We start from the raw sequence: 25,912 nt of genomic DNA, 5'->3' as shown, positions 1-25,912 counted from the left end.
CACTGTCTCTTCGAATGTGCCTTCCTAGCTAGTCCATGTATTAGTGCAAAAAACCTACGAGGAAATAGCTTACCGCAGTCCCACTTGAGAAGACTCAAAAAATTGTGGGTGTGGTTTTGCTATACTGTGACAAAGAAAGCGTCACAAAAATCAGAAATACTTATTTTTCTGCAACAGCCTCCTGGCCTACCTGACATGGAAGCAGCTGCGTACAATGGGCAAGAAACCTGCTACATGACATGCCTTGTAAAGAGGCAGCCCCGAGTGATACATGTGTTATAAGGTACCATTACATATATGTCTAAAATACTGCTGTTTAAAAGTTAACTGAGCTTATTTGTTTGCTTTGCAACTTTCATACATTGATTATGCTTATCAATATTTGGTGATGTTATTTGTTTTTTCAGGCTGTCATGCGACAACAGGATGACTACCCCTGACTGTCCACTCTGCGAGCACGTTGAAACATCTTAACGTCTACTACAACAGGTAACCTCGAACCTCACACATGCATTGCTGTATTTTGGATCTTTTACCACGCATATCGTGGTTCGTGGAGGGGTGCTTTAGATTGGCCACAAGTATTGGCTGTCTACCGTGGCATGGAATCTACACCTAAATAACGTTGAACCTGAAACACTTCTAGTTAGATTGAGTGGCACCGCTGAGTTCACCAACACAGGTTTGATCTCAGCTACAGGGGCCGTATTTAGATAGGGGTGAAATGCTAAGACGCTTGTGTGCTTAAAGGTTTGTTCGATTCGCCTGCACCACATGATTCTTTTCACAAAGTGCTGCACTTCGCCTTTCGTTTCAGTGGTGCAGCAATGGCATCCTCTAAACTTTGCCATTCATTACAAAACAAGCTGGAGAGGTGCAGCACTGAAAGTAGTTCATGATTTTCCTGTACCTCCTACTCTGACGGCGCTGGTTCGGTGTAGCCGCACACGCAGCTCAGCAAACCACATCAAACGACAAGACGTAGGTGCCGTAGTCACCTCTACAAACGCGTCGTATTTTGCCAAGATGTTTGCACCTCATTAAATTAAGCGAACAGAAATAAGGATTCCACCTTGTCGGCACCTTGTAATTCAGTTGTGATATCTCACTGCTGAACACGTGCCGCACAAGTTTTTAACATCTCGTGCATGCACAGCTGTGAACCAGTTCCCAATGGTGCAGGTGAACCAAACTGACCCTTAAGGAAGCACTGACATCAAATTTCCAGCCATCATTCGATCACTTGGTATGCATAGGTCTTCTTGGCCAAATTTGAATGGCGGCTGTCGCGTCGAAGTTATTTTATTTCGACGTCAAACAGCGCGGAAAAGCTAAGGAGAAAAAAACGAAAAAAAGACTGCCCTGCGACTTCGACACTAGTGCTGCGTGTTCGGTGTGATACATTCTATAAACACCATCCTGAGTGACGATACGCTAGTAAAGATGACGTCAACGATCTCTCAGTGTGTTTAAAGCGGACTTCCAGCCATCCTCCACTAGTGGCTCTGCTTGCTGTGTTGAAGCATGCGCGTGATTCATCGTGTCGTATCGACTGCTTTGCGTTGTGCTCCACTGCGTCTGTGTACGATCATACAGAGTGACAATACATGCCAATTTGCCGGGGACCCACTGCGTAGTGAGAACCTGCACGTCGATGCGCGGAAAAAGCGAAAAGTGCATTGCGTTTCATGCTTTCCGAGCTACTAACCTCCACGCAGACAGTGGGTTGACTTCTTACGCACCGTTGGACAGAGGGACTGGACGCCTGTGAAGAACAGCCGCATTTGCTCCCTTCACTTCCTGTGCTCTCCATTAACTTCCTGTGCTCCCTTCACTTCCAATGTTGGCGGACCAGTTGGGCTTCACTGTCAGTACAAGGCCTCTTCTCGAGGCTGGGGCTATTCCTACCGTGAGCCCTGCTGCAGCTGAAAGCAGCGCTTCACTCGCCAAACGTCCGCGACATTAGGTGAGTAGTTGGTGTTCCTGAGCTCCGACAGTACTGCTGGGACAGATAAATACATTGCATTTAACGCGGAGCTGGCCAAGCAATGATCGTCGCGATTCACGGCGATACCCAATTCCAGGTTGCTGCCAACATTACTTGCCAATGTTGGCCACGATGACAGCAAGAACGACTATGTTGGCGACAGAGGCATGTATACGCCTGCAGAGACACAGCTGGACTGACTGTACGTGCGCTCCTAGCAGACGAAACGCCAGTGTGACGTTACAATTTTTTGTGAAATCAGCATCAGCTGTGCAACCGCCTCGACGTCACTGCGAGGCAGCACTGCCAGCACTACAATTTGGCGGGCTTTTTAGCCATTCATTTTGAACCGCGTCTGATAGCGAATAGATTAATAATATTACAGATACTCATACGTCGCTAAAATGCGTATTAGGTCGTGAATTGCTACTAGGAGACCGACAGCTTCTCGTTGACGCAAAAATTTCGACATCAGTAAAATTGATCTCAGTGCTTCTTTAAAAGATCGAAGCTTGAAAATATGAAAAATCTCTGAACCCAAGGTGTCCGAGCAAATGTTTCGACAAACTGTCTTGTCTCCTGCGAGGCCACAATGTCATTTATTTTAACCCCTCCAAGCCTGAATCAATCTGAATTTGCTCACTATTGAACGATTCATTATCACTTCTTGGTTGGCATGTGAATCGTCAGAAGTTATTAATTGCATCACAAAATGAACACCCCCACAGTGAGGGGAATTACAGGTTTTAGTACATTTAATTTTGCCTTGTGACACAGTTTGCTAACTACACCCAGAACTTTTTTGTTCTAAATAACTAAGTTTAGCTCATAGAAATTTACAAAAATATGCGCCAAAGCTCGCAAGGGTGCACTCAATTGCATTAGCCTTGCACATATGTTGAAATCGTTCCTTAAAATAATAAATCATAAAGGTGAGGATGACTTGCAGCAAATCATTGATCAAGCACGTGAATGCTGCCGTGATGAGCAATATCAGCAATATTGGGTGCATTGGATTTGGTAGTGTTTTTTTATAGCAGGGAAACGTGCCAGATTTCTTTGAGCACATCTGTTTCTGTTTAAAATAACTTGTCATAACTATAGTGTCTACCACTACGAATTGAAATTCTGTGCACTACGATCATAAAAAAGTTTAGAAAATCACAGAGGTTTTGAAATGTATATAATCTTGACTTATCCGCAGCCACACTGCAAGGTAGTACATATTGAAGTTGAAACATCTAGAAGTAGCAGGGGAAAAACAACTCCTGCTTCCAAGCACAAGTATACTGAAAAAGTGAACACAATAACAAGTGTGTAATAAATATTACCTTTATTAATCCAGTATTTCAACAGACTGCCATCATGTGCCACCAATTGATTTCAGGAGTGCTTGCTTGCAAAAGAGTGCTCAAGTTCTATTGATACGTCTATGCGAAAAAACAGATTATGCCCAGAGCTGAGCAGTTTTTTAGTGTACTGTAAGAGCACCAACAAAGATGTACAAACAACAAAAATGCACAATGCATGCCTAAAGCTTATTTTCTTAGAATCGGGTATTTTCGATCTGTAAGCTCACAACTGATAACTCTATTCTTTTAGCATACATATTCGCTCCATACTCAGCAGTCCATTCATTACTTGCGACGAGAAACTCTAGCTGTAGCAACTGTGTAACTTAACTCTAACAATCAATGTAGCAAGCCTGATATATTTTGGGCCTATCACCTAAATAACGGTTACCTGTGATACAGGCTCCCGGCTAAGAATTAAAACTAGTGCGTACCCTGTCGACACGACGCGAAATTGCACCATGGTGAAGTACCCAATGTAGCATTGCATAGCGAGAAATATTCAGTACTGCACGCATCCGCGATTGTTTATTTATTAAATTTGGAAAAACTACGTTGCTTTCACTGCACGAGCTATCTATCGGCAATGTGGAAGTTGCCTTCCCGATTCCACATCATGCATTCACCTCCCTTTAAGATCAACAGTACTTGGCAAGCCCCGCATCTGACGGCAGAATCGAACCCTTGTCCTGAAGCCTCGCTATTAAACTCGAACACCGCAACACAATGAGAGCGATGTCCATTGAGCAATCTCGATGTTCAGTTCCGCTTTCAAGAGTCTTTACACATGGGTTGAAAGCTTTTGATGTGTATGAGTGACTTGTTTTTTTTTTTAACCCGACCGTATACATTAGTTGTACAGGCCTAGATACTCACAATTAACGATGCAAACCTTACTTGATTGACGTTATTTTTTTGCCAGTCGATGCTAGTTAGGTCACGTGGCGGTAATTACACACGCGAACTGTGATTTAGCAATGAGAAAAAAAAAGAAATACCAAAGGAAGCGAGCAGCGCGAACTAGCAGCGAGACCCCACCTGCAGCAAAAAAAAATGCGTCTGTTTAAATATGATGATAGTACTACAAGCGCCATCTTATCTCGCGGTATTGCAGTTCAGTACGCCACCTCTACTTATTTGCTAGTTATTTTGATACAACAGCTCAAAGGTACAGTTTCCGTTCTCTAATCTGGTACGTGTTCTGTGGGTTTCTCGACACACAGCGCACTGAGAGCGTTCGCGCCAGCCATCTAACTTGCCCTAAAATTACCTTAACGAGTGTAACGCTGCCTGTGACAGATCCCACGCACGCGCAACGCGTACGTGTGATCACGCCTCGATCGAGTCGCAGTGACCTGATGTTAACTTCGTGCGCATCACCCCTTAGTATGTATGTTTTTAAACGTAAACATGTGATCGTTAGCGAGAAACTCCGCTTTTATTCTTGGCCCATTGTTTAGGGCGTCTCAAACGTTCATGTGCGGCTGCTATGACTTATCCTTCTGTTAGCTGGCGCGATAGCGCCCGATGAGACTGTGCGACAATTTTTCCTTACTCAGCGCATGGGTGCGCAAGCTTCACCGTATATAGGGTACACAATATGTGCAGAGATAATTCACAGTGACTGTAATGCAGTGACAGCAACAACACGCGTTAACGCTGTCGAAGTGGAACGGTGATGTCGCTGACGGCCAATTTTCGCGTTTGGTGAGGCATCTAACACCTTAGTGTCAGAAGGCGCAAAGTTGATACACTGGAACAGCTATGGTTGTTTCGTGAAGTGTTTATACGAACCAATTATATTTCAGAAGTGCACCGTGTGGACGTATCTCACATACGAACTATATCGCTAAAAGACTGAGCTAGCGTATGAATGAAATAGCATGCCAGCATAACGATTACTTCGCGAGAGCTCTATTCGCGAATATAAACCTTCACACTAAATACTCAATGACCTATCACACGAAATGACACGTATGTGTGAGGTTCCTAAACGATGCACGCATGCAATGACTCAAAAACATGCACGTTTTGCATAGCTGTTCTTGCATCGCGATTCCTCCGGCTGATCAGTGACCGTAAAAGAGCCAAAGAGAGCAATTTGCTCTGAAATATGTAAGCTTGCAACAAAAGCCAACGAAGAGTGCCAATCCTCATTCGAGTTCCTGCACTCCAGTTTTGTATATTCAAAACAGCAAGGCGAAACCGCTGAAGTTCCGCAATCACTATTTCGAGCGTCTTTCCGCGCACATTCTAAGCCCACAAACGAGTAACATAAACTCAAACCAGTCGGCGCATAATGACAAGCAGAACACGTAAGCATTTATTTTTGACAAAAAAAAACAGCCCCTGAAGAAGCGTTAATGAAACCTAAGTGAAAGATCACGAGTTTTAGCACATTCAACTGTGACTTGTCTACGGCGTTAGAGTAGGCATTGAATTGAGCAAACATCGAATGAGAGACGCGCAACTTCGCAAAGTGGGTTCGAAAATGTCGGCCTGAAGTTCTCATTTCGAATTTTACGTAACCAGTTCTTTTGTCGAGACTCGTTGCACTTAAGCGGTGGCATCATAAAGAGCTTTCGGATGAACAGCGATGACAATCTTGGATGAAAATTATTTCACAGCACAGCGCTCACGGAAAAACAAGTTCGTATCCGTCAAAACAGATGCGCTGTGTGCCAAGCAGTCCTTTGAATAGGGAACTTGAGGACTGGTACTTTGCAGTAAAGGTTTCAATTTTCACTCGTGCCTTCACTTTAGCCACCAATCAGATAACCTCCTTCTAGTTAATTCTACCCACTTAAAGTCTATTTTGCCCTCCCTGTTCCTAAACCCCAGTGCTTTGAAAAACTCTGCGTCATCATCCTGATCTATAGGATGAAGCCCTTTACAGAGCATTATAGTGTTCGGCAGTTTCCTCCTCCTCTTTACATGCACTGCATACTGTGTCTATCCCTTCGTATTTGGCCCGACATGTCTTGGTTCGCAATACTCCCGTCCTAACCTCAAACTGTAGAGAACTACGACGAGTATTATAATAGAACCTTTCCTTGGCAACTTTCTGCTACATATCGGTCTCCGTTCCTTTCACCTTCTTTCTAACCGATAGTTCTTTTTGGTTTGGCCCCATCTTGTTTTCTAAGTATTTACCCGTCCAATTTTTGGATCGCCTCCTCCATTTTGTATTGACATTCTTCATGTATAAGTTGTTGAAAACGTTCCTAGCCCAAAGCTCCTGCCCCATTTCTCTCAATCGCTTCTCAAGTTTTATCTTGCTGCTAGCTTCCATGCCCTCAAGTGATGTCCATCCTATATCATTTTGTACTCCATCACTTGGTGTATTTCCGTGAGCTCCTAAAGCAAGCCTACCTATTCTACGTTAACATTTCATCTTGCTTGAACTTCTGATCTAATGCACAAGACCGCAGTGCCAAACGTCAGACCAGGAACCATGACCCCTTTCCATATTCCTCTCACAACATCATACCTATTGTAATTCCACAGTGCCCTATTTTTCATGACTGCTGCATTCCTGTTACCTTTAGTCGTTACGTATATTTCGTGTTCCCTTAGGTACTCGGTCCATTCCTTATCCATACGCCCAGATATTTGTATTTATTTGTTATCTCTAGCGTGGCCTCCTCTATTCTAAGCTCACTACCTTCATTATCATTATAAATCATGACTGCTGATTTTTCCATACTGAAATTTGAAATCCAACCTATCTCCATTATTATCGCAGATGTCCATCAATCTCTGCAAATCTTCCTTGATGTCGGCCATTAGCACTGTATCATCTGCGTACATCAATGCTGGTAGTGCCTGCTCAATGAGTTTTCCTTGTTTGACGGAAGAAATGTTGAAACAAACTTTAGTTCCCTTTAGTTGGTCTCTCATCTTTGTAGGTACATCATGAATAACAAGGGTGACAGAGGACACCCCTGCCTAAGCCCCCGTTTTAACTCTTTGGGCTTGCTTGGATGCCTGTTTTTCCCACTTTATAACCACCTTGAGACTTTTATTGATATACTTTAAAAGAATAGTGACTCCATCTTCCCCACCTAGTCTGTCCAGTATTCCCCGCAAGTTCTCTTGAATCACGCTATCATGCGTTCCATTGATATCCAAAAATGCTAGCCACAGGCCCTGTGTTCATTTTCTGCTATTTCTATGCACTGCGTCAGTGAGAACAGATTGTCTTCCAACTTCCTGTGTTTACGAAACCCATTCTGCAGTTCCCCCAGCACCCCCTCATCCTCTATCCATGCCCGCAGTCTTTCCTTTATAATCTGCATCGCCAGCCTGTAGACCACTGAAGTCACTGTTATAGGACGGTAGTTGTTTATGTCAGCTTTGTCCCCCTTTCCTTTATAAATTATGCTCATCCTGCTAAGTTTCCATCCATCGGAAACTTCACCATCGATTATTATATAGCTCACTGCCTCTCTCAAAGCCTGCTAAAACTTCGGACACAATGTCTTGATCTGCATAATTGAAATGCCATCTGGGCCTGTTGATGTACTACTAGGAACCCTCTTCTCATCCGTTTCCCACTCTCGTTGTGAAAATGGAGCCATTGCTCCACTTGATCCATCCTTGTCTACTGTGGTGCATGACACTTCTTTGTTGAAATTTTCCTGTCACCCTTGTTCTTATATGTTCAATAGCTTTGTCCTCTTTTAGCCTAGCACCTTGAGCTGGTATAAACCTCTGCTCTAGGCTTGTCTCAATTCTTCGGTATTTTATATGGTTCCAAAAATTCGCAGCTGCCTTTCTATTTTTTTATAAACTTCTGCCAGCCACTCAGCCCCCTTTCTTTTAATCTTTTCATCAGAAGGATGCTTCCCTTCTACAGCTTAGAAAGTTGTCCCATTTTCTTTCAACATCATCTCTCGGTACACCCCGCTGCTTAGCATGTCTAAGTTCCCTAGAGGCTTCCTGACGTTTTGCTATGGCTCTCTTCACCTCCTCATTCGACTAACTCTTGGGTTTATGTCTTCTTTTCCGCGGCGACTTGTCACGTGTCTTAGCAAGCTTTAGCCCAAACAGTCTAATTAGATTCGTGTATGTCCACACTGTGTTATTATCCTCAGTGACTACTTTCTCCATTTGTTTTGTAGCTATTACTATTTGCCTTTCTGAATAAAAATTTTCCTGTAGTTGCTCATCTTGTCTCCTTCCCACTTTCTCTGCTCTTCCACAACTTAGCTTGATACATTTGTGATCACTACCCAGACGTCTGGAGCCACCTTTATTTATGTGCATTCCCCTGAACCTATCAAGTGTCCTATGTGACATTAGTGCATAATCTATCGTCGACTGCAGCCTTCCTGCCTTCCATGTTTTAGCCCATCCCACTACTCAGTACTGTTGCGAATGATCAAATGACACCTTTCACACACATACATGATCATTTTGCCTGTTGGCTCGGTATACACGTCTAAATCTTCTATGTGCGCATTCATATCTCCTAGTATAATTCTTTCGCACTGTCCTCCTAATTCCTCAATGTTATTTGATATACACTCCACCACTGCCTGGTTTTTCTCTCTGTCCTTTGCTCCCGTTCACAAGTACACCGAACCAAGGAGTGTCATGTGCCCAGCTACATTCCCTCTTAACCATAATTGTTCCATGCGTTCCTCCTTGACTCTTTGCCAACACATACGTTTTTATGAATGCGCCAATTCTATCTCCCTTTTCGCTGCCTTCTGTTCTATTGCAATATTCTCATACGTAGTCCGGATTCCGAGGTGGTTGCGTCATGTCCCGAAGATGTGTCTACACAACCCCATATACCATCAGCTCCTCCTGCCTCATTTGCTTTTCTATCTCTTCCCACTTTAGCCTATTCCTGCCACCTTGCATGTAATTTAACCTAGGCCTGACTTAGCTCAGCACTTGTGCTTACGTCGATTTTTTCTCCCACGGACTCTGTGTGGCTTGTATATTCGTTCTCCCTTAGAACCATCTTTGGTTACACTGTTGGCCTCAGGGCTCTGGGTCCCTCTAAAAACGATGTGGCTTGACGACCCATACTATTACCAACCCTCCTGCCCGTCGCACCCCTGCAATGAAGGCAATCTTGTAAAAAGGGGCGAGCGCCGGGCTCGTACACGTCTTGGATCACCTTCATCACGCTGTATCCGAGTTGCCGGCTCATACTCTTGATCACACAGTTGGCATTCACTACCCTCCTTTCAATCTCACGAGACTGTCCCCAGACTTCTGGGACTGTGCATATGGTCACATGCACACTCCCAGAGGCGTCTCGGAGCTTACGCATCTCATCCTCTAACTGTCTCTGAAGGTTCTGATCCTTGCCTTTCAACACATCATTGAGACTAGCAAGAACAATGACGAGACTTTTTTAACACCAAAACTGTCATTTGTTAGCGTGGCGCAGTGGCGAGCGTGCTCATTTGAAAATTCGAAGATGGCAGGTTCAATTCCGCACTGTCACACATTTTTAAGGGTGCTTTCTACAATTTTCTTACACAATTGTTTTTATTAGTACTTTAGCCGGCAGCTCGTCTCAGTGGTTCTGACGCTGCTTCGCGCTCTAGCATTGCCAGCTGGAGCGCGCCATCTACCATCCGCTCCACCACACGCCACCATACATCATGTGCCACCAACATTTCCAGCACCATAATCCACCATAATGGTGAATGGTGGAATCTACCATTCCTATGGTGGACTGAGTGTGCTCGCGTGTGCTGCCGAATGTGCTGTGTTATCTCTCTTCCGTCTCTGCTCTCGATCTTTCATCTCCCCCAACCCCCTCCCAAGCGCAGGGTAGCAAACCGGGCTGCCTATAGGCTAGTCAACCTCCCTGTCGTTCTTTTCCTCTTATTTTCCTTCCTTTTTATTAGGTATGTTATATCTCAGCGTGCTTGTTTAGGTTACAAAGGCATACAAAAGCAATTCTAAGAATTGTAGCGTTTATTACATTGTGCTGACAATGCAACGCTATGCACAAAAAGGTGGGTGTTTTCGGCGCTTTCCTAAAACGATACGGTGGTGGCATCTACCCACCGCTTTGCATTCTACAACTTATGACCTCCGAAATTGCGTGCACACGCCGCGAGCTCGCTATATGGATGGTGATCTTTTCGTTTTTTAAGGTGACTGCCAGATGACACTCATGCCTCACGCAGCGCCGGCAGAATTCCATTCACCAACTTTCTCGCACCGATCATTAAATGACTGTTTTAAATAAACTGCATCAAGATGCAAGACTATATAGTCTTTCGACGACATCTGTAGTGAAACACGCCGATACGGCGCCAATTGTTTAAAAAATGTAGTTGCGCCATTTAAGGAGTGTTTTTACTGATGGAATTTAGTAATGTTGGTAGCGTGAACAGGAAGATGTTCTCTCCAGAATGTTCGCAACACCTCAATGTGTCAGGTTTCCTATTTGCCAATATTGAATTTTGCCAAGCTAGCTTGTAATTCTTCTAGGGTTCACAGAGCGGAATTTTTTTCATGTAGACTCTGTTTGGAAGAGCTTCATCAAAATAACGAATTTTGTTCTAGAGATAAAATCATACAAAGCCCAATTGTTCCAAAGTAAACTTAAGCTTGTGTTTCTAATGCGTAAATGCGAAATCCTGAACGCCTGCTACAGGACATTGTGAGAAGGACAACTTCCGTCAAGCAAAAGCATCTTGATTATGATGTTGACAGCACTAACAAGACTGTTTTCGTGACACATTGGTAGAAAAAATAATCCAAGATGTCACCAAAAAAATGGGCATAATGAGAACAACGGCAAGCGGCAGGGCGCAGGAAAAGTAGCTATAGAAGAAACATCTATACGATGCGGCGTAATGGTACACGAGAAAAGAACTGTAAATAAATGACAGTTTTGCAAATAGAGAGAGAAAAAATCGGGCGCCTCATCGATAGGCGCGCTCATCGGGGAAGCCATCAATGTTGCTTCCGTTCATGGTGGACGCCTCCTCGAGAGAAGATAAGAACGCACGATGTTTCCTTGCGCCCGTCGTCGGTGGTGGAATCGACACCACTTCCTTAAGCTTCGCTGTGCGGCGCTTTTATTGCAACGCCACTTGCCCGTTGTCTTCATCGCCATGTCAGTGGAGGAAGTTCTGACGCAGAAAGAGCTGTGCAAATGGAAATAGCTTGCCACGTCTTTCTTCGTTGGTTCGTCGCTTTCGCCTCTTTCGTATCAAATCGACAATGTGAGGAGAATGCAGTGAAAGTGCGACGTGGTGGTACGTACAGATGGGATATTTTCTGCGCTTTTACAGTGGCATCAGGGTAGCCAGTGTTGTTAGAAAGAAAATAGATCGTGAACTATGTCTTCCCTATGCCTCATAGCTTCCTGGAGCCAATGCGCTTCTCGGCACTGTTACTTTCGCGATGTCTCTGCGTTTGCCTTTTTTTCTTTTGCTTAGCATTCCCGTTATCAGTTAGTTCCATCAATTCTCGTCTCGAACGCGGTGCTTTCTCGCAATGATCGATTTTCACCCTGCAGTATTTTTGGTGGCGCGTCCTTTTTCGTCATTGTAGTGCACCAACTTTTGCATGGTTTGGCTCGCTGACATTGCTGCTGAAGAAAACGTACAGGTGTTATGTTAGTCAAAGTATCAGCTTATGTTTTTCATACATTTTTTGTGAGCACTCTCAAGTAGCATTAAGACGCTGGAAGTATTTGGCCAGGTATAAGTGATGACGTGGCAGCGAAGGATCGAAGAAGAGTGTATTATGACGTACAGTACAAGCTACACTAGAGAAGAAAGACAACGCCGAGACGGCTACTACAGTTTGTGGTGTAGAAGCCTGAGCGTGTCTAAACACTTCTCTGGTTTCGGTACGTCGTTGCAACCATTGTTCGCGCGATGCTTGTCAGGCGTAACATAAAGCATTGTTGCTGTTTGCTGTTATTTATTTATTTATCAAAGTACCCACAGCGCCCTAGGGCATTGCAGTTGTTGTTGTTGGCAGAACAATGAAGTTCTTGCAGGGCGTACTACCAAGAGAAGCAGGCAGGATGCCTCACACCCCCTTGAGTGCCATACAAAATACATAAAACCACCACCACCAGTGTTGCTTGTAAGTGTGCTTAGACAGGTATTGACTTAAGAACGCGTGTGTAGACCTGTTGGAAAGAGGGGCTGGTAGACGTATGTAGATGGTGGTGGTGACTAAACTCGTTGGCTGGCTAGTTAGTGAACGAGCTTACCGGTGGTCGGGTTAAGTCACCTTAAGTGGTTCGTTGCATAGAGTGCACATAGTCATTCTTTATTGTCCTGATGGTACGAAACGTGCGAGCCGCAATGAAGTGCCAGCAGCAGCTGTACACGACCACCATGTCGCACTAAAACGCGAGCGCCGAGCCCTTTCTCACGATTCGGCAAAAATAGTTGGCGTGGAGGATAAATGACTAGAGGGCAATTCGCGCACGTAAACTCCACATGCCAAATAATAGAAAATGAACTCGTCTCTCCCGACAGGTCGGCAGAGCTCATGAACCACAACCGGCTCGGGAGCTTCTGGCATGAGCTGCACACACACTCCGCCTTGAAAAAAAAGACCTGACTATGCTCGCATGTGTTGTGATCCTCTGACTTTGGTTTCCTGCCCAGTGGTTTCCTGACCAGGCATTGGAAGAGGCTACTCGATTGTATGCTTTGAGCCAGGGTCCGCGATCGACGAATCAGGAGATGTTTGGCGGCTCTTCAGGCAGCCAGAGGAGGATAGGGGCACGCTTCGGTCATCGTTGCTGCTCCCAATGTCAGGATGTGGGGCTGCTTGGTTTATCAGAAAAAGGCCCGAACTCTGGCTGCAGCCCCCTCCGCCTGCAGCTTGTTCCCTTTTCGGGGTTGGCGTCGGTGTCTTCTTTGCCACTCCGGCTGGGTTCGCCGATTGATGGCGGCGTCTGGAACATGGAAGAAGGCGCACCTCCACAACATGTCATGGTTTTGCCATGCATACAAAGAGAGCAGTGCTCATGTTTAGGTTAAACTGTTCAGTGGACTGAACTTGTGGTTACGTAAAAGGAAACTCAGATTAGAACGAGACACTGGCACTGATAGCGGCGACGAGAGCGTTGGTTGCAAACCAACTGACAAGCAGCGAAGCGTGTCGGCATGTATGTATGCTCTGCTGAATATCCCAGCTTTATCACTGGGCGTCGATCAAGCGCCGGTATCAATTCGAGTGTTTGTGTCTTGCACGCAATCTTAACATGACGATCTATAATGATCGCGAACCTTCTCAAACAATGAAGCGCAGTTTGCGCTGAGCATTCCTGATGCAGGCTTTGTGGGCGAAAACCGAATCAACCCAAAGCCAAAATAAGAAACAATCCTGGCGATCTAAAAGACGCGAAATCCGGCGCCCGCACGACGGCCGTTCGGGAGAAGATATGACAGGTTGGGTTAGGGGGCTCAACCTGTCGAGAGAACATACAGAGAAGTAAAGCATCATGCATGCAGAGTGGATGAGATTGTCGTTGTTTTCGATAATAAGAGGCTTTATGAACTATGTAACCTCGAGAACTAGTGGCCCCGTAGAACATGCCCCGAGCAAGAGGAAATCCTTCCTTGCGGAGCTGCTGCCACTGGGTGGAGGCCGAAATGGATCATTCACTAGAGGGATGGATGGATGTCTCCGGTTGTTCCCTTTAGATCGGGCAGCGGCTCACGTCCCCTAGCCATAAAGTTAGGTACTATCACTACGTGTTGAAGGATTGAATTTCACTCGCACCTCAATTGTAGCCACCAATTAGTTAGCCTCCTCCTGGTTATTTCTACCCGTTTAGAATTTATTTTGCCTTCATTGTGCCTAAACCCCAATGCTTTGGAAAAATTCAGCGCCGTTATTTTGGGCTATAGAGTGGAGCCTTTTGTAGAATAAAGGAAGCCTCTTCATTGGAGAAATGGAAAAGAAGGCGACTTTATTGCCTATGGCACCGTTGCATAAACGCCTCCATTCTCGGCTGATACAAATCAGTCCAGTCCCGCACTCTCTATGTGCTAGTCCCATCGTCTTTCTTCTCTTCTTCCAATATTTACACACTCCTGGGCCTGAGGTGGTAATTTCTAAAGGGTACAGTTTGTGTACAGGCCTCAAAAGCTAAAAGTCATTCGGTATTCTTAGTTTGCAAGACCGAAATATGCAATTTTTAAAGGTCACGCCTGACAAAGAAGGCACCCTTATTCTAAGCACATGTTCGTTGTTCACAAGTACTTGTACCCATTTCAGCTCAATCAGCTTGTGTCAATCCGGGTTTCCTCCGGCGCCTTCCCCTCCATCGGTGCTTTTGACGCTTGTGCTAACTCGTGGTTCTGAACACGCCGCCTTCCGTAAACTTGTGCTTTCTATGATCGGTTTCCGTTGCCACAAACATTCGCTAAGCCGAATCTTCCACGATGTTCTCCCCCAGCGATTTTGAAGAGCTTTCTCGGTTTGCTTGTCTTCGCTTCTTTCATCCTAGAAGCACCAGCATTCTCATACGTTTGTGGTCTTGGCTGTCTAATTCGGGGTTCTGATGCTTTCTTGGCATACTTCACTGTCATCTTGGAGTCGACGTGCAAATTGAAAGTGGTAGGCGCCACACTGCGCCTCTTGTCACGCCTTCCTTCAGATGTGTCGCGAACACTGCACTCGTGTTGCACGCTCTTCTCACGGTCTTCTATCTACAGTCGTAAATGGTTCAACAGCTGCTATATATTCGTCTCTGACGAATGAGTCTCGTCGGGCCCTTCTGGTGAGCTTTGTCGTTTCAAGCGTTCCACCACGATGTCATTGGAAATCACCTTACCTTGGTTAGAATCTCGAGAAGTATCGCAGCGTCTAAAAACTGCGATCGTCCAAGTGCATTAAGACTTCTCAAGTTTATGGTCATCGTATCTAGGAGATTCCTAATAGCGGTCACGTCAATGAAACTTCTTACGGGCTTAAGCGTTCTATTGTTCTTTAGGTACGCGCTAGTCCCATCATCGTACTTCTCTTCTTCCAGTATTTAACACGCTTTACAAAACATTATCAAATGTTCAGCCGTTTTCACCACCTCCCCAAACACAAAACATAATAAGTCAGTGCCTTCATACTTGGCACGGTACGTCTTGGTGCGCAATACTCCCGTTCTGGCCTGGAACAACAGAAAACTACCCCGATCATCATCGTAGAGTTTTTTTTTGCGATTTTCTGCTTGAAAGTCCGGTAGGTTTCCAGTGATGATTTCGTAAGCATTCAAACATCCCACGTGTCTGCTTCTGTTTCTTTTTGCCTTGGTTTATTGCTCTTGTTTAAATACTTGCTTCACAATTTTCGAGTTCGATTTCTTCATTTAGTTCGAAATATTTCATGCAAAAGTAGCTGAAGATTTTCCTAGCTCCACGCTCCCCTTCGATTTTTCTTCATCGCTCCTCAACATATAACTTGCTTCTAGATTTTCTACACTTGAACGGTGTCCAGCTATTTTACCCTGTGCTCCTTGATTTGGAGAATTTCCGTGTGCTCCTAAAGCAAGTCTACCTATATATCACGTTGTTTGATTTCCAATCTTCCTTGAACCTGTGATCTCATGCACAAGACCGCATTTCCGAACGTCAAACCCGGAACCATGTCACCTATTCAAATCCCTCTCACAACGTCGTACCTATTGGAGTTTTATAGTGCCCTATATTTCATTACCGCTGCATTGCTGTTACCCTTAGTCATTACGTATCTTTCATGCTCCCTTAGATACTCAGCCCTGTTATTTATTCATACGCCCAAACATTTGTATTTATCCACTATTTTCAGTGTGACTTCCTATATGTTAGGCTCACTGCCTTCATTTTCATCCAAAATTATCATTGCCCAATTTTCCCGACTGAACTTCAAATTTAAACTATCTTCCTCATTACCGCAGATGTTTATCGATCCCTACAGATCCTCCTTGATGTCGGCAAATAATACTATATTAACTGCATACATCAATGCTGGCAATGACTGTTCAACGTGTTTTTTTTTTGCTTGGCAAAAGAGACTCTGGAGCCCAGTCGACTCCCCTCTAATTCGGCTTCTAGTTCCTGTAAATCCAGTATAAGTAACAAAGATGACAAGGGACATCCCTATCGAAGGCCACGTGGTATCTCTATAAGCTGGAATGCCTGTTCTTTTTCGTATTATAACTACCTTGTTATATTTATGCATATCCTTTAGAAGATTCGTTGTTCCGTCTTCCACATCTAGTGCGTCCAGTATTATTCCGAAGACATCTTGAATCATGCTATCTTAAGCTCCCTTGATATATAGGAATGCCGGCCACAGGGGCCTGTGTTATTTTCTGCCATTTCAATATACTGCATCAGTAAAAACAGATTGTCCTGATTGTCCTGCAATCTCCTTCGTTTACGAAACCCAATTTGTAGTTTTCCCATCACACGCTCATTTTTCACCCATGTCTGTAGCCTTCCTTTTACTGTCTGAATCACCAGCCTGTAAACTATTGATGTCAGGGTATTTGTTTTCATCAGCTTTGCCCCCCCTTTCTGTTATAGATCGTGAGCGTCCTGCTTAGTTCGATCCCAATGGGGGCCTCACCATCCATTATTGCTTTTCTCGCTGCCTCTGTTAATGTTCGCTTAGTGTTTGGTCCTAGTTTTGTTATGAGCGTATTTGGTATGCCATCAGGGCCTGTTGATGTGTAATTAGGAACCCGCTTCTCTGCCCTTTCCCACTCTCGTTATCCCAGTGGAGCCACTGCGCTAATTCATTCATCCTCATTCGGTGTGGTGCATGCAGCGCGTCCTTGGTGTTTAAATTTTTCTGTGATTATTGTTATTATATCTTTCATCGCCTCTTACCCTTCAAGCCCAATCCCTTGAACTGTAGTTACATACCTCTGTTTCATGCTTGTATTAGTGCTCAGAGAGTTGAGATGGTTCCAAGACTTGGCAGATGCCTTTCTATCCTTTTTGTTTATTTTCGCCATCCATTCGGCTCCCTTTCTTTTCATCTTTGTACTGATCAGATTGGACGCTTCGCTGCTGCAGCTCAAAAATCGTGCCCCCAATCGGTTTGGGCAGCCCCTCAGTCTGATCGTATTACGGTCTTGCTATCTGGGCGCTGTGGTGGATCCCAGCCCTGTTCACCAGTAGACGCTTCTAATCCCAGCGCTGATCACCATTGTTGCAGAACGGGGTCTACCCCGTCTCTTGTGGTAGCGTGGCGTAACTTCGGGTTGAGGAAACGAACGCTGACAAGATGAGGATACGAAAAACAAACAGGTTTATCGCACTATTTGCAATTCTTTACAGCATGAGCTTAGGAGTTCACAAATCACGAGCGTGGTGGTTGAACCTTTACATGGTTCAGAGCAACGTCGAGCACTCTGCAGCGTCGTTTTAAGCCCTGTCGGGCTCCTCCTCTTTGATTCGAACATGAATCACACACACACAAAACACCGGCCACAGGCTATCAGTCAATAACACACGGTCCCCCGAATAGTTATTGCATCTCTCAACGCAATGCTCTAAGGAGAGGGGAAATGTGGTTCTCTCCCGGAACAATTTGGCGGTTGGGTCACTTCTTCCGCCTTTACCTGGAAGGGCAGCCAAGGAGTAGATACTTGAATCGCGGAGACACGATCTGTGCGGTTGGTCTGCTTCGCCGTCTCGCTAAACAAGCCAGCCCGGAGGAACAGCTTGTAGGGACTTTGGCTCACGGACCGTCTTCTAATCCATTTGTCGCTCCCGACCGCTGGATCCGAGAAAACTGGGGTTTCGGGCGTGTGAGCGCTGCCCGGCTACGTTTCTCAGCGACCGCATGGCGCCGACTGACTAAGGTCCCAACAGCTTCCCCCTTGCCAGATGAGTCACGGAGGGCAGCAGTCACCGCTGCTGCTGGCAAAGATGACGAAAGGGTCCGTAGTTGAATGCCAGCAACTCGCCTTCGCTTTTCGCATTGTCTGAGTAACTGCCGAAAACGTCGACAGCGTCTCTGAAAGTCAATCACATGCACAAGCAAGCACTCGGCCCCCTTCGAATAAACCAAGCCAAAAGAGGGATGGCAAACCAATTTTGGTTACTAACTTTAAACAAAAAGCTCACACTCAAAACTCTCAGGACTCAGTTGAGCTGAGAAACCAGACGTGCTACCTTACACGTTCACATATTAAGTTCCACGAAAGAAAAGCTCAAATCTTAAGTTTGCTACATTGTCAAGAGCACCCCTGAATAGCTTAGAAAGTGCGGCTGAGCGCGTCAGCGTTTCCATTCAATTTGCCGTTCTTATACCTAACGTCAAATTGATATTTTGAAGAATCAAGCTCTACCTCACGTGGTGACTGTTCTTCGATGTCACTGTTAGCAGCCACGTAAGGGGACAATGGTCTGTCTCTACTTCCAATTTAGCACTTCTGAGATAACATTGCAAGTGATGAATTGCCTACACAATGCAAGCGCACTCCTTTCCTGAAGCGTGGTACGTTATCTCTCGAGAGCCCCATTTCTGGCTCAAGTAGAGCGCATCAGACTTGTTGCCACTGTCATCCTCACATGGAACGGCACCAAGGCCCCAATATCTCACATAACACTTAACCGTCAATAACTCAGCCGTAATCTGGAGCTTTCATAACCGAACAGCTGATCGGTGCTGCCTACTGGCTTAGGCTACTTCCTTTGTTCCATCGCTGGGAACTTTTATCGCTTCTGTTCCACGGAGAGCATTGGTCAAGCACGCGGATGCTGAACAAACTCAAATCGAGCGAGCACTACAATTGTTCTAACATCCGTCTTTGTTTATGGCCGCCAATAATTGTCTACCACTGAGACAATAGGCTACCTAGCTTTCCTGAAACTTTGGCCTATGCTGTGGCCAAAATAGTCTTCGTTTGCTCAACATGAGAAAAAAAGCTTACTGTTCCGCTCTCATGATCACTTAATCAATCGTTTTTAAAGAAAACCAACAAAACACTGGAGACAAACACGGTCTTCTAGAAGGTTCGTTTGGTTTAGGTTATCTGATTATGCAAAAGCTTCTGAGTAAAAACCGCGGGGCTCTCCTGAGCGTTTTCAACTATTCTCATTACAACGCTGCAAAATGCACGGCACTACTCACTAGACGCCTAGTCTTTCACAGTTTTTCTAACACTCTTACGTTACATTGTAACACACCGTGTACAACACAAAAATAACCCTACGTAAAACACCTCAGCAGCACCTCACCACAATTGCATAGGTTTCATGCTAAAACCGCACACTAGAAGGTTCTCGATTCTCATAGCGCGTAATGACAACTCTACCGTGTCGCGCCAAACTTATTCAGTTGACGAAATTATTGGGTCTAGGCCAACATATTCCTCAAATGCTCATTCACTCCACATTCCCATTGCAGTCAAGTCATACGACATTACAAACTTAGGAAACACTACAAAAATAACACGTTTGTGTTTGTTTTCACCTTATGCAGATATTCGCCCAGACGATTAAATCTCTTCGATGCTAACTTTCAGCCTTTGGTTCGGCGCTCAGATTTGGGCGCACGTTAAAGAACCCGAGGTGGTCGAAATTTCCGGAGCCCTCCACTACGGCGTCTATCATAATCATATGGTAGTTTTGGGACGTTAAACCCCACAAATCAGCTTTTGGTTCGGCGGTTTTCCCTCTGAAAAATTTACATCGCATCACGTAACTTACAAAATTAAAAGGACTCAAATATGCATCTCCGATGCTGCACTAAGTTACCATATTTAAAACGGCTGTGCAAGAGATACTCGAACTGAACGTTCCCACTTTCTTAACTTGATTCTTTTCAATCGCACACGATGGGGTCATGGTCCCGGTGGTTTTCGAGCACGCCAAAGGCTACACAACGCACAAACACTACGTGGTGTCCTGCTGTCATACCTTATTCGGCACTTCAGCCGGCTTTCCTCGGGAATGTGAGAGGGACGCCAGAAGCAGAGGAGAAGCCTGTGCCATTTTCTCTTTGTGTTCTCCCCTACGCGGTATTTACCCACTCTGTTCTTTCGACTTTGACCCTTCGGGCAAGGCCACTTTCCTGAAGTCGTCGAACTGAACAGCGCGCTTCATTGGGGCAAGGGGGAACGTACCTTGTTTTTCCCCTCTACACCTGTCGCGCCGCTTGCACCTCAATGAACGCCACCATTGAATTTTCCTGAAACGGACTGAATGCCTACCCTTTCGTCTTTCTCGCGACTGGGTGGGATTTGCCCTACGCTTGCGCAGTGCCGAACGCCTCCGGTTTTTTATTTTTCGGTGACAATTATTTGCCTCCTTTCTCATGCCATCATCATGTCGGGTCGTGACCTCAGGAGTTGGGGAGCTCGTTGGAGCTTTCGCTACACCTTCCTTCACGCTCAAACATTTTGAACTCTGTGTCACCACGAACTGTCAGGCCAAACTATATTTGTCAACGCTGATAAAATCATTAAGACAGTCCATCTCCGATAGCATCGCTGCACTCCGGAAGGATCGCGTTCTTGCTCTGATTAGCCAGTGCACTAAGCATGCCTACATTTGACGATGTCGAAACATTCTCTTGAGGCACGAAGGAAGTTTCAAGCTCCATACTGGGCCCATTAGGGCGGCTGGAACTTTCATTATCCACGCAAGAAGCATCTTTCGACATCGTCCCTACTGCCAGACCGGCCATGGCCTTGTTCTTAGCATACTCTACCTTGATGAATTCTAGAATATGCGGGCCCTTTACTGGCACGATTTCTGGTTCAATTGCTTCATGACGCGCCTCAACTTCTGGCGCATTGCGACACGCCTCGCTTTCAGACTCTGGTCTGAGTCTTTTTTTTCTTTTTGCTAACAGGAGTTCTGAATCTCATGATTAGCTCTGCTTTAACGATTTTGTAGTTGTTCGCGTCCTGCTCACTGAGTCGCGCAACAACATCCGCTGCCTCGCTGGGCAGAACCGTGAGTAGCTTCTGAGACCAGGTGTCTCGCTCACACGACAGTTTCCTTTATATTCGTTCAAAGAGTCTTAGACACAGGCCCATATCCAATGATACCTCATATGGCTGCATGTACCTAGACATCTCGAACTCTGCCTCATTGTCGAGAAGAATTACTCCTCGCTGGGGTCCCAACCCCTTACTCAACTCATAGTCTTGTTAGAAAAACTTTATCTTGAGGTCTAGTATTTCGTCTTCTCCCTTTCCTTCCACCTGAGTTGCTCTTAACTTTCTTTCAATGATGAAATCCCATTCTTCACTTCGTTCCTCATCATCAGCCCCCAAATCAGTAATCGCTTCTATTATTATGGGTTTTCGTTCCAAACCCTTTGTATCAATCCCCGATTCCTCACATAGCAGCAACAAGTCTGACTTCTGCAGATCCCGCAAGCCAATGATCGTACTGAGTGCTCGCTACTTCCAAAAAACTTCAGGAAACTGCGAAACTGATTTGTTCGGCAAAGTGAACTACCAGTACTAAAATTTACCTTCTTTTAGAACCTAGGGCCGGATTCACAAAACTCACTTACGAAAACATTTTTGCACAAGAGAAATTTTGTTGCGTAAGTGTATTCACGAAACGAAAAAAACATCTTAAGAGGTCATCGTTGTCACATCAGCCGCTGCAATAAAGCGCGCAGTGACTGCCCGGGAACATGTCAGCGATGGCAATGCAGTTGCTATATTTACTTACGTCACCGAAAAGTGCCCGCAAGTGGATTCATGAAGCAAAATTGTGCGTGAAAACAGCGTGGCTGAGAGAAAATCCTAAGAGTGGTCCGCGCCACTTTTAGGAACATTGTGGCTAGTTATAACCTGCCGCCACGGCGGTATACTTTGGTGCCCTGGCTGGTTTTGAGTTAATTCATGCCCATGAAGGGCTGCCTGATGACTTCTGGTTCGTTTTTATTTCTTTCGGCGGTTTGAGTTTCATGTGTTGTTTCCCTTGTACGCAGTGGATGGTGTTGACAACCACCGTCGTCCAATAAGTACGAAGTCGCAGTAATTGAATAATTCTATTCGGCATCAATGGCGTGAAATTATGCATGTAAAGATTTGTTGTTGGATGAAAACTTATGTGCTACGTGAATGGTTGATGCATTCGAACGTGGCACGGCATAGGATCAACATAATTTGATATGTTGTTGCGTTGCACCCCATCTCATCCAATTAAAAGTACGACTCCAGATCTTTGCCTTATTGGTGGAAATTACCACCAAAGATGTTAATGGGAGCACATTCCTTGAACGCTATTGGAAATAAAAATGAAACTTTTTAGTGAGTGGTACATAAAGCTTGTGATCTAGTGTACTTCCATTGGCTCTAACTGTCCAATGGGTGCGATCTTTGAAACACAGCTGTCGATACACTTTGGGACGGTCTGGAACGGCGCGTACTTTGTAAAAAGGGGTGTGCGTGATTACGCATGGAATTACAAACAACTCAAGCATTTTCACCTTCACTGTTCAGAAACCGATATGGATCGTGATAATATGGCAAGCAGTCGGAATAAAATGGCCCTAGTAAATTCGTATGATAACGGAAATATGCAAACCCTCACTATTCTTGAGCAAACCTTGGCCGAATTTATCCCTGCGACAATTAACAGCCGTTGAACTTGGCGCACGAACATCATTCAAAGGTAGAGCGAGCCACTGACATGTATTTTGTGCGACGCAGCGACCACTTGACCTGAGAATAATAGCGTTGCGAAGGCGAATCCTCTGTCGCATGCTCTGATCGAAGCAGACGACAAACGCGAGCAGACGACGGCTTGGCCGACAGGCACAGCTTGTGATTGGTTGTGAAGCAATACCCTCTACATCAGCTCACTCCGTGACGTTGCCAAAACACTTCTTTCATCTGGCACGCCTGTTGTGTTCGTCTTATCACCCCCTAGCACATAAGAGCAAATTTTGTCCCTCCGTGAAAATTGCGCAAGTTCTTTGTAAGAGCTCTCTTACGTGCTGCGCAGTTGTCGAATACAACATGGCGTCGTAAAGAGCATATTTGTCAGTGCGATTTTCAGCAAACTCTTCTCCCATGAGTTACTTCAGCGTTCCACCAGATGCGTTGTGATTATGGGAGCTTTTTCGGTGCGTGTAAGTCGTGCGGAAAGCTGCCACATGGCAATAGTGTACGGTGAACCGCAGCGAAGCCTGTGCGTCGGAGTGGTTATCAAGCGGGGATAGGCGCCGGTATATCGACGGCAACTAGCACTCGAGAAGCCTGAAATGTGTGTTTGTGCGCCAGTAACAGTTTGTTCGCTTGACTTTCCAGTCTCTCTGTTGAGTGCTGTGTGACATTTAGGATTGACAGCGTTTTGGCACTTTACTTGAGTGACCACAAGTACGGAAACGTCTGAACTACGCGCTGTGTTCGGTTCTTGCTTCGCCACTGGTTAGCCCGTACGCTTCTATTTTCTTGTGAGCAATCTAGTGTTCGGGAGTGAAACGATGTTCTTTGTGAACAGTGGTGCTGTGCGATCCAATCTGTGAAACCAATCTCTGCGATCTTCAAAGATCGCAGAGATTGGTTTGTTAAGGTCCTGTGATGCATTGGTTGCACACACTGGCACATCAATCCTCATCATGACTTGAAGCACCTGTACAAAAATAGCAAGGACACGTGCTCCCTAACTGTGCAAGTCTATGTCACTGCCGGTAATGTTATCATTCAGCGGAGGTGGCCTGGAAGCATGAATGGCAGCTTCATTCGAAAGGACTTCGATCTGCCTGGGAGCTTCGAGGGCACAAAACTGCCTAATGGCTGGCTGCAAGGTTAGTTTTCTTTAATACATACGATTAATACATACGATTCGCGTAAAGCGCTCAGAACAAAAGTGTCTCCGATTGGTTAATGTGAATGTCCGAAGCGTAAGCAACAAGACTGAACTCATGGAAATCGCCTTACTTGAATATGACCCTGATGTAGCGATTGTGTCTGAGACATGGTTGCGCCCTAAAATAGCTGACAATGACGTATTTCCACCCTCCTGTAAAGTGTTTAGGAAAGACAGAGCTACAAGGGGCGGTGGAATAGCCGTCCTTGTGAAAGACACAATACAGGCTACAATTATTGCGAGTGTCGATGAACTAGAGTGTATATGCATCAGACTGTCTTGTTGGAGCCATAGTTTTATTTTATATACCATATACAGACCCCCTGGGCTACGTTTGAATGCATGGCAAAATTACGTGAACATATGTCCCAGTTTCGCAACCAGAAAATTTTATTAGCTGGTGATTTTAACGTACCTTCTGTTCACTGGGAACGCTTTACGACAGGGCCCTTGAAAAAAAAAGAGACGGAGGCTTTGTTCGACGTCATGCTTACTCATAACCTGATGAAAGTTGTGAAAGAGCCAACCCGTGTGCATGGGTCCAGTAGTTCCATTCTTGATTTGGTATTTAAAAGCCGTAAACTAGAGCAGCACACTGTTTCCGTGGAACAGGGCCTGTCTGATCAAAACTTTGTTAGTGTATCCGTTCCCGTTACCAGATGCACGAGCGATAAAAAAATCATCGGTTCGTTGTTTCAAATATTACGCACGAGCAGATGACGTATCTGTGATAGACTACATGGAACCGTGTTTTGCTGTATTTGATGCTGAAGATGTCAGAACAATGTGGAACCGATTTAAAGTGATGTGTCACCATTGCATAGACAACTTTATTCCGAATAAACGTAAGAAGGCTCACAAACAAAGTCCTTGGATTACGCGCGATATTATTCATTTAAAGCGCAAAATAAAGCGATTACGGAAAAAGCAAGTGCAGACAAGTGCTCTTTCAACCCTCAAGGTCAGCCTTGCACGGGCCGTACGCTCCTCTAAAGATCACTACTTTATGACACTGCTGCCCAATTTCATAAAAAAATTACCCGAGTAAATTCTGGAATTATATTGCCGACAAAAAGAAACCCGTGACAGAAATAGCAATTGAGGGCGTGATTGTTACTGACCAGAAAGCGGTGGCTGAGCATTTCAATACGTATTTTCAAAGTGTGTTTTCTGGTTCTAGTACATACGTACCAAGCGGTAAAGCTTTCGATCCACCTGAAGCATCTTTTGTGTATTACTCTGGCGTATTCGCGATGTTTTTAAACCTTAAGTCCAAAACATCGTGTGGACCGGATGATCTGCCAAATTTCTTTCTAAAAAGGTATGCTGAATATGTCGTAAACTTTTTGTATAAAGTTTTTTGTGTTTCATTGTTGTCATCTAAGCTACCAGGTGAATGGAAGGCCGCTCGCATAAGTCCCGTATTCAAAAAAGGGAACCGTCTTTCTTTTCAAAATTATCGTCCTATATCTCTAATGTCATCCTGCTGTAAATTATTTGAACATATTATTGCACCCAAATAGTAAATTTTTGTACCAACATTCTATTTTGACACAATTTCAACATGGGTTTAGAAAGGGATATTCAACAGTAACGCAATTGGTTACAGTAATTCACTCATTTGCACTAAATCTTGATAACAATTGGCAAACTGACATAATTTTCTTAGATTTCAGTAAAGCGTTTGACAGAGTACCTCACGATAAACTGATTCAAAAACTTAAGCGGATTGGCCTTCCAGACATTCTCGTAAACTGGATTGCCGAATATCTTACTAACCGGTC

The 25,912-nt window shown here is 45.0% G+C and overlaps 2 protein-coding genes across 12 annotated transcripts in view; one reads left to right on the top strand and one right to left on the bottom strand.

Moving 5' to 3' along the window:
* LOC119169161 (uncharacterized) overlaps positions 1-25,912 on the top strand; it is a 153,016-nt gene that overhangs the window by 43,760 nt on the left and 83,344 nt on the right. For 4 of the 11 annotated variants that reach the window (XR_012893609.1, XR_012893614.1, XR_012893613.1 and 1 more), the window contains exons 4-5: positions 178-283; positions 408-489. The gene's annotated coding sequence lies outside the window, so the exon portion shown is untranslated. Of the gene's footprint in view, positions 1-177; positions 284-407; positions 490-1,722; positions 1,967-25,912 lie in introns of all 11 variants that reach the window. The other 7 variants (XR_012893611.1, XM_075886350.1, XM_075886349.1 and 4 more) reach the window with 2 other exon arrangements.
* LOC142796196 (uncharacterized) overlaps positions 11,579-25,912 on the bottom strand; it is a 214,030-nt gene continuing 199,696 nt past the window's right edge. The window contains exon 2 of the mRNA XM_075886352.1: positions 11,579-13,246. Within this exon, the coding sequence (XP_075742467.1) occupies positions 12,982-13,246 (265 nt within the window). The 3' untranslated portion in view covers positions 11,579-12,981. The remainder of the gene's footprint in view (positions 13,247-25,912) is intronic.

Source organism: Rhipicephalus microplus, chromosome 2, assembly GCF_043290135.1.
Source record: "Rhipicephalus microplus isolate Deutch F79 chromosome 2, USDA_Rmic, whole genome shotgun sequence".
NCBI lineage: Eukaryota > Metazoa > Arthropoda > Arachnida > Ixodida > Ixodidae > Rhipicephalus > Rhipicephalus microplus.
This window is presented reverse-complemented; position numbering and strand designations above follow the sequence as displayed.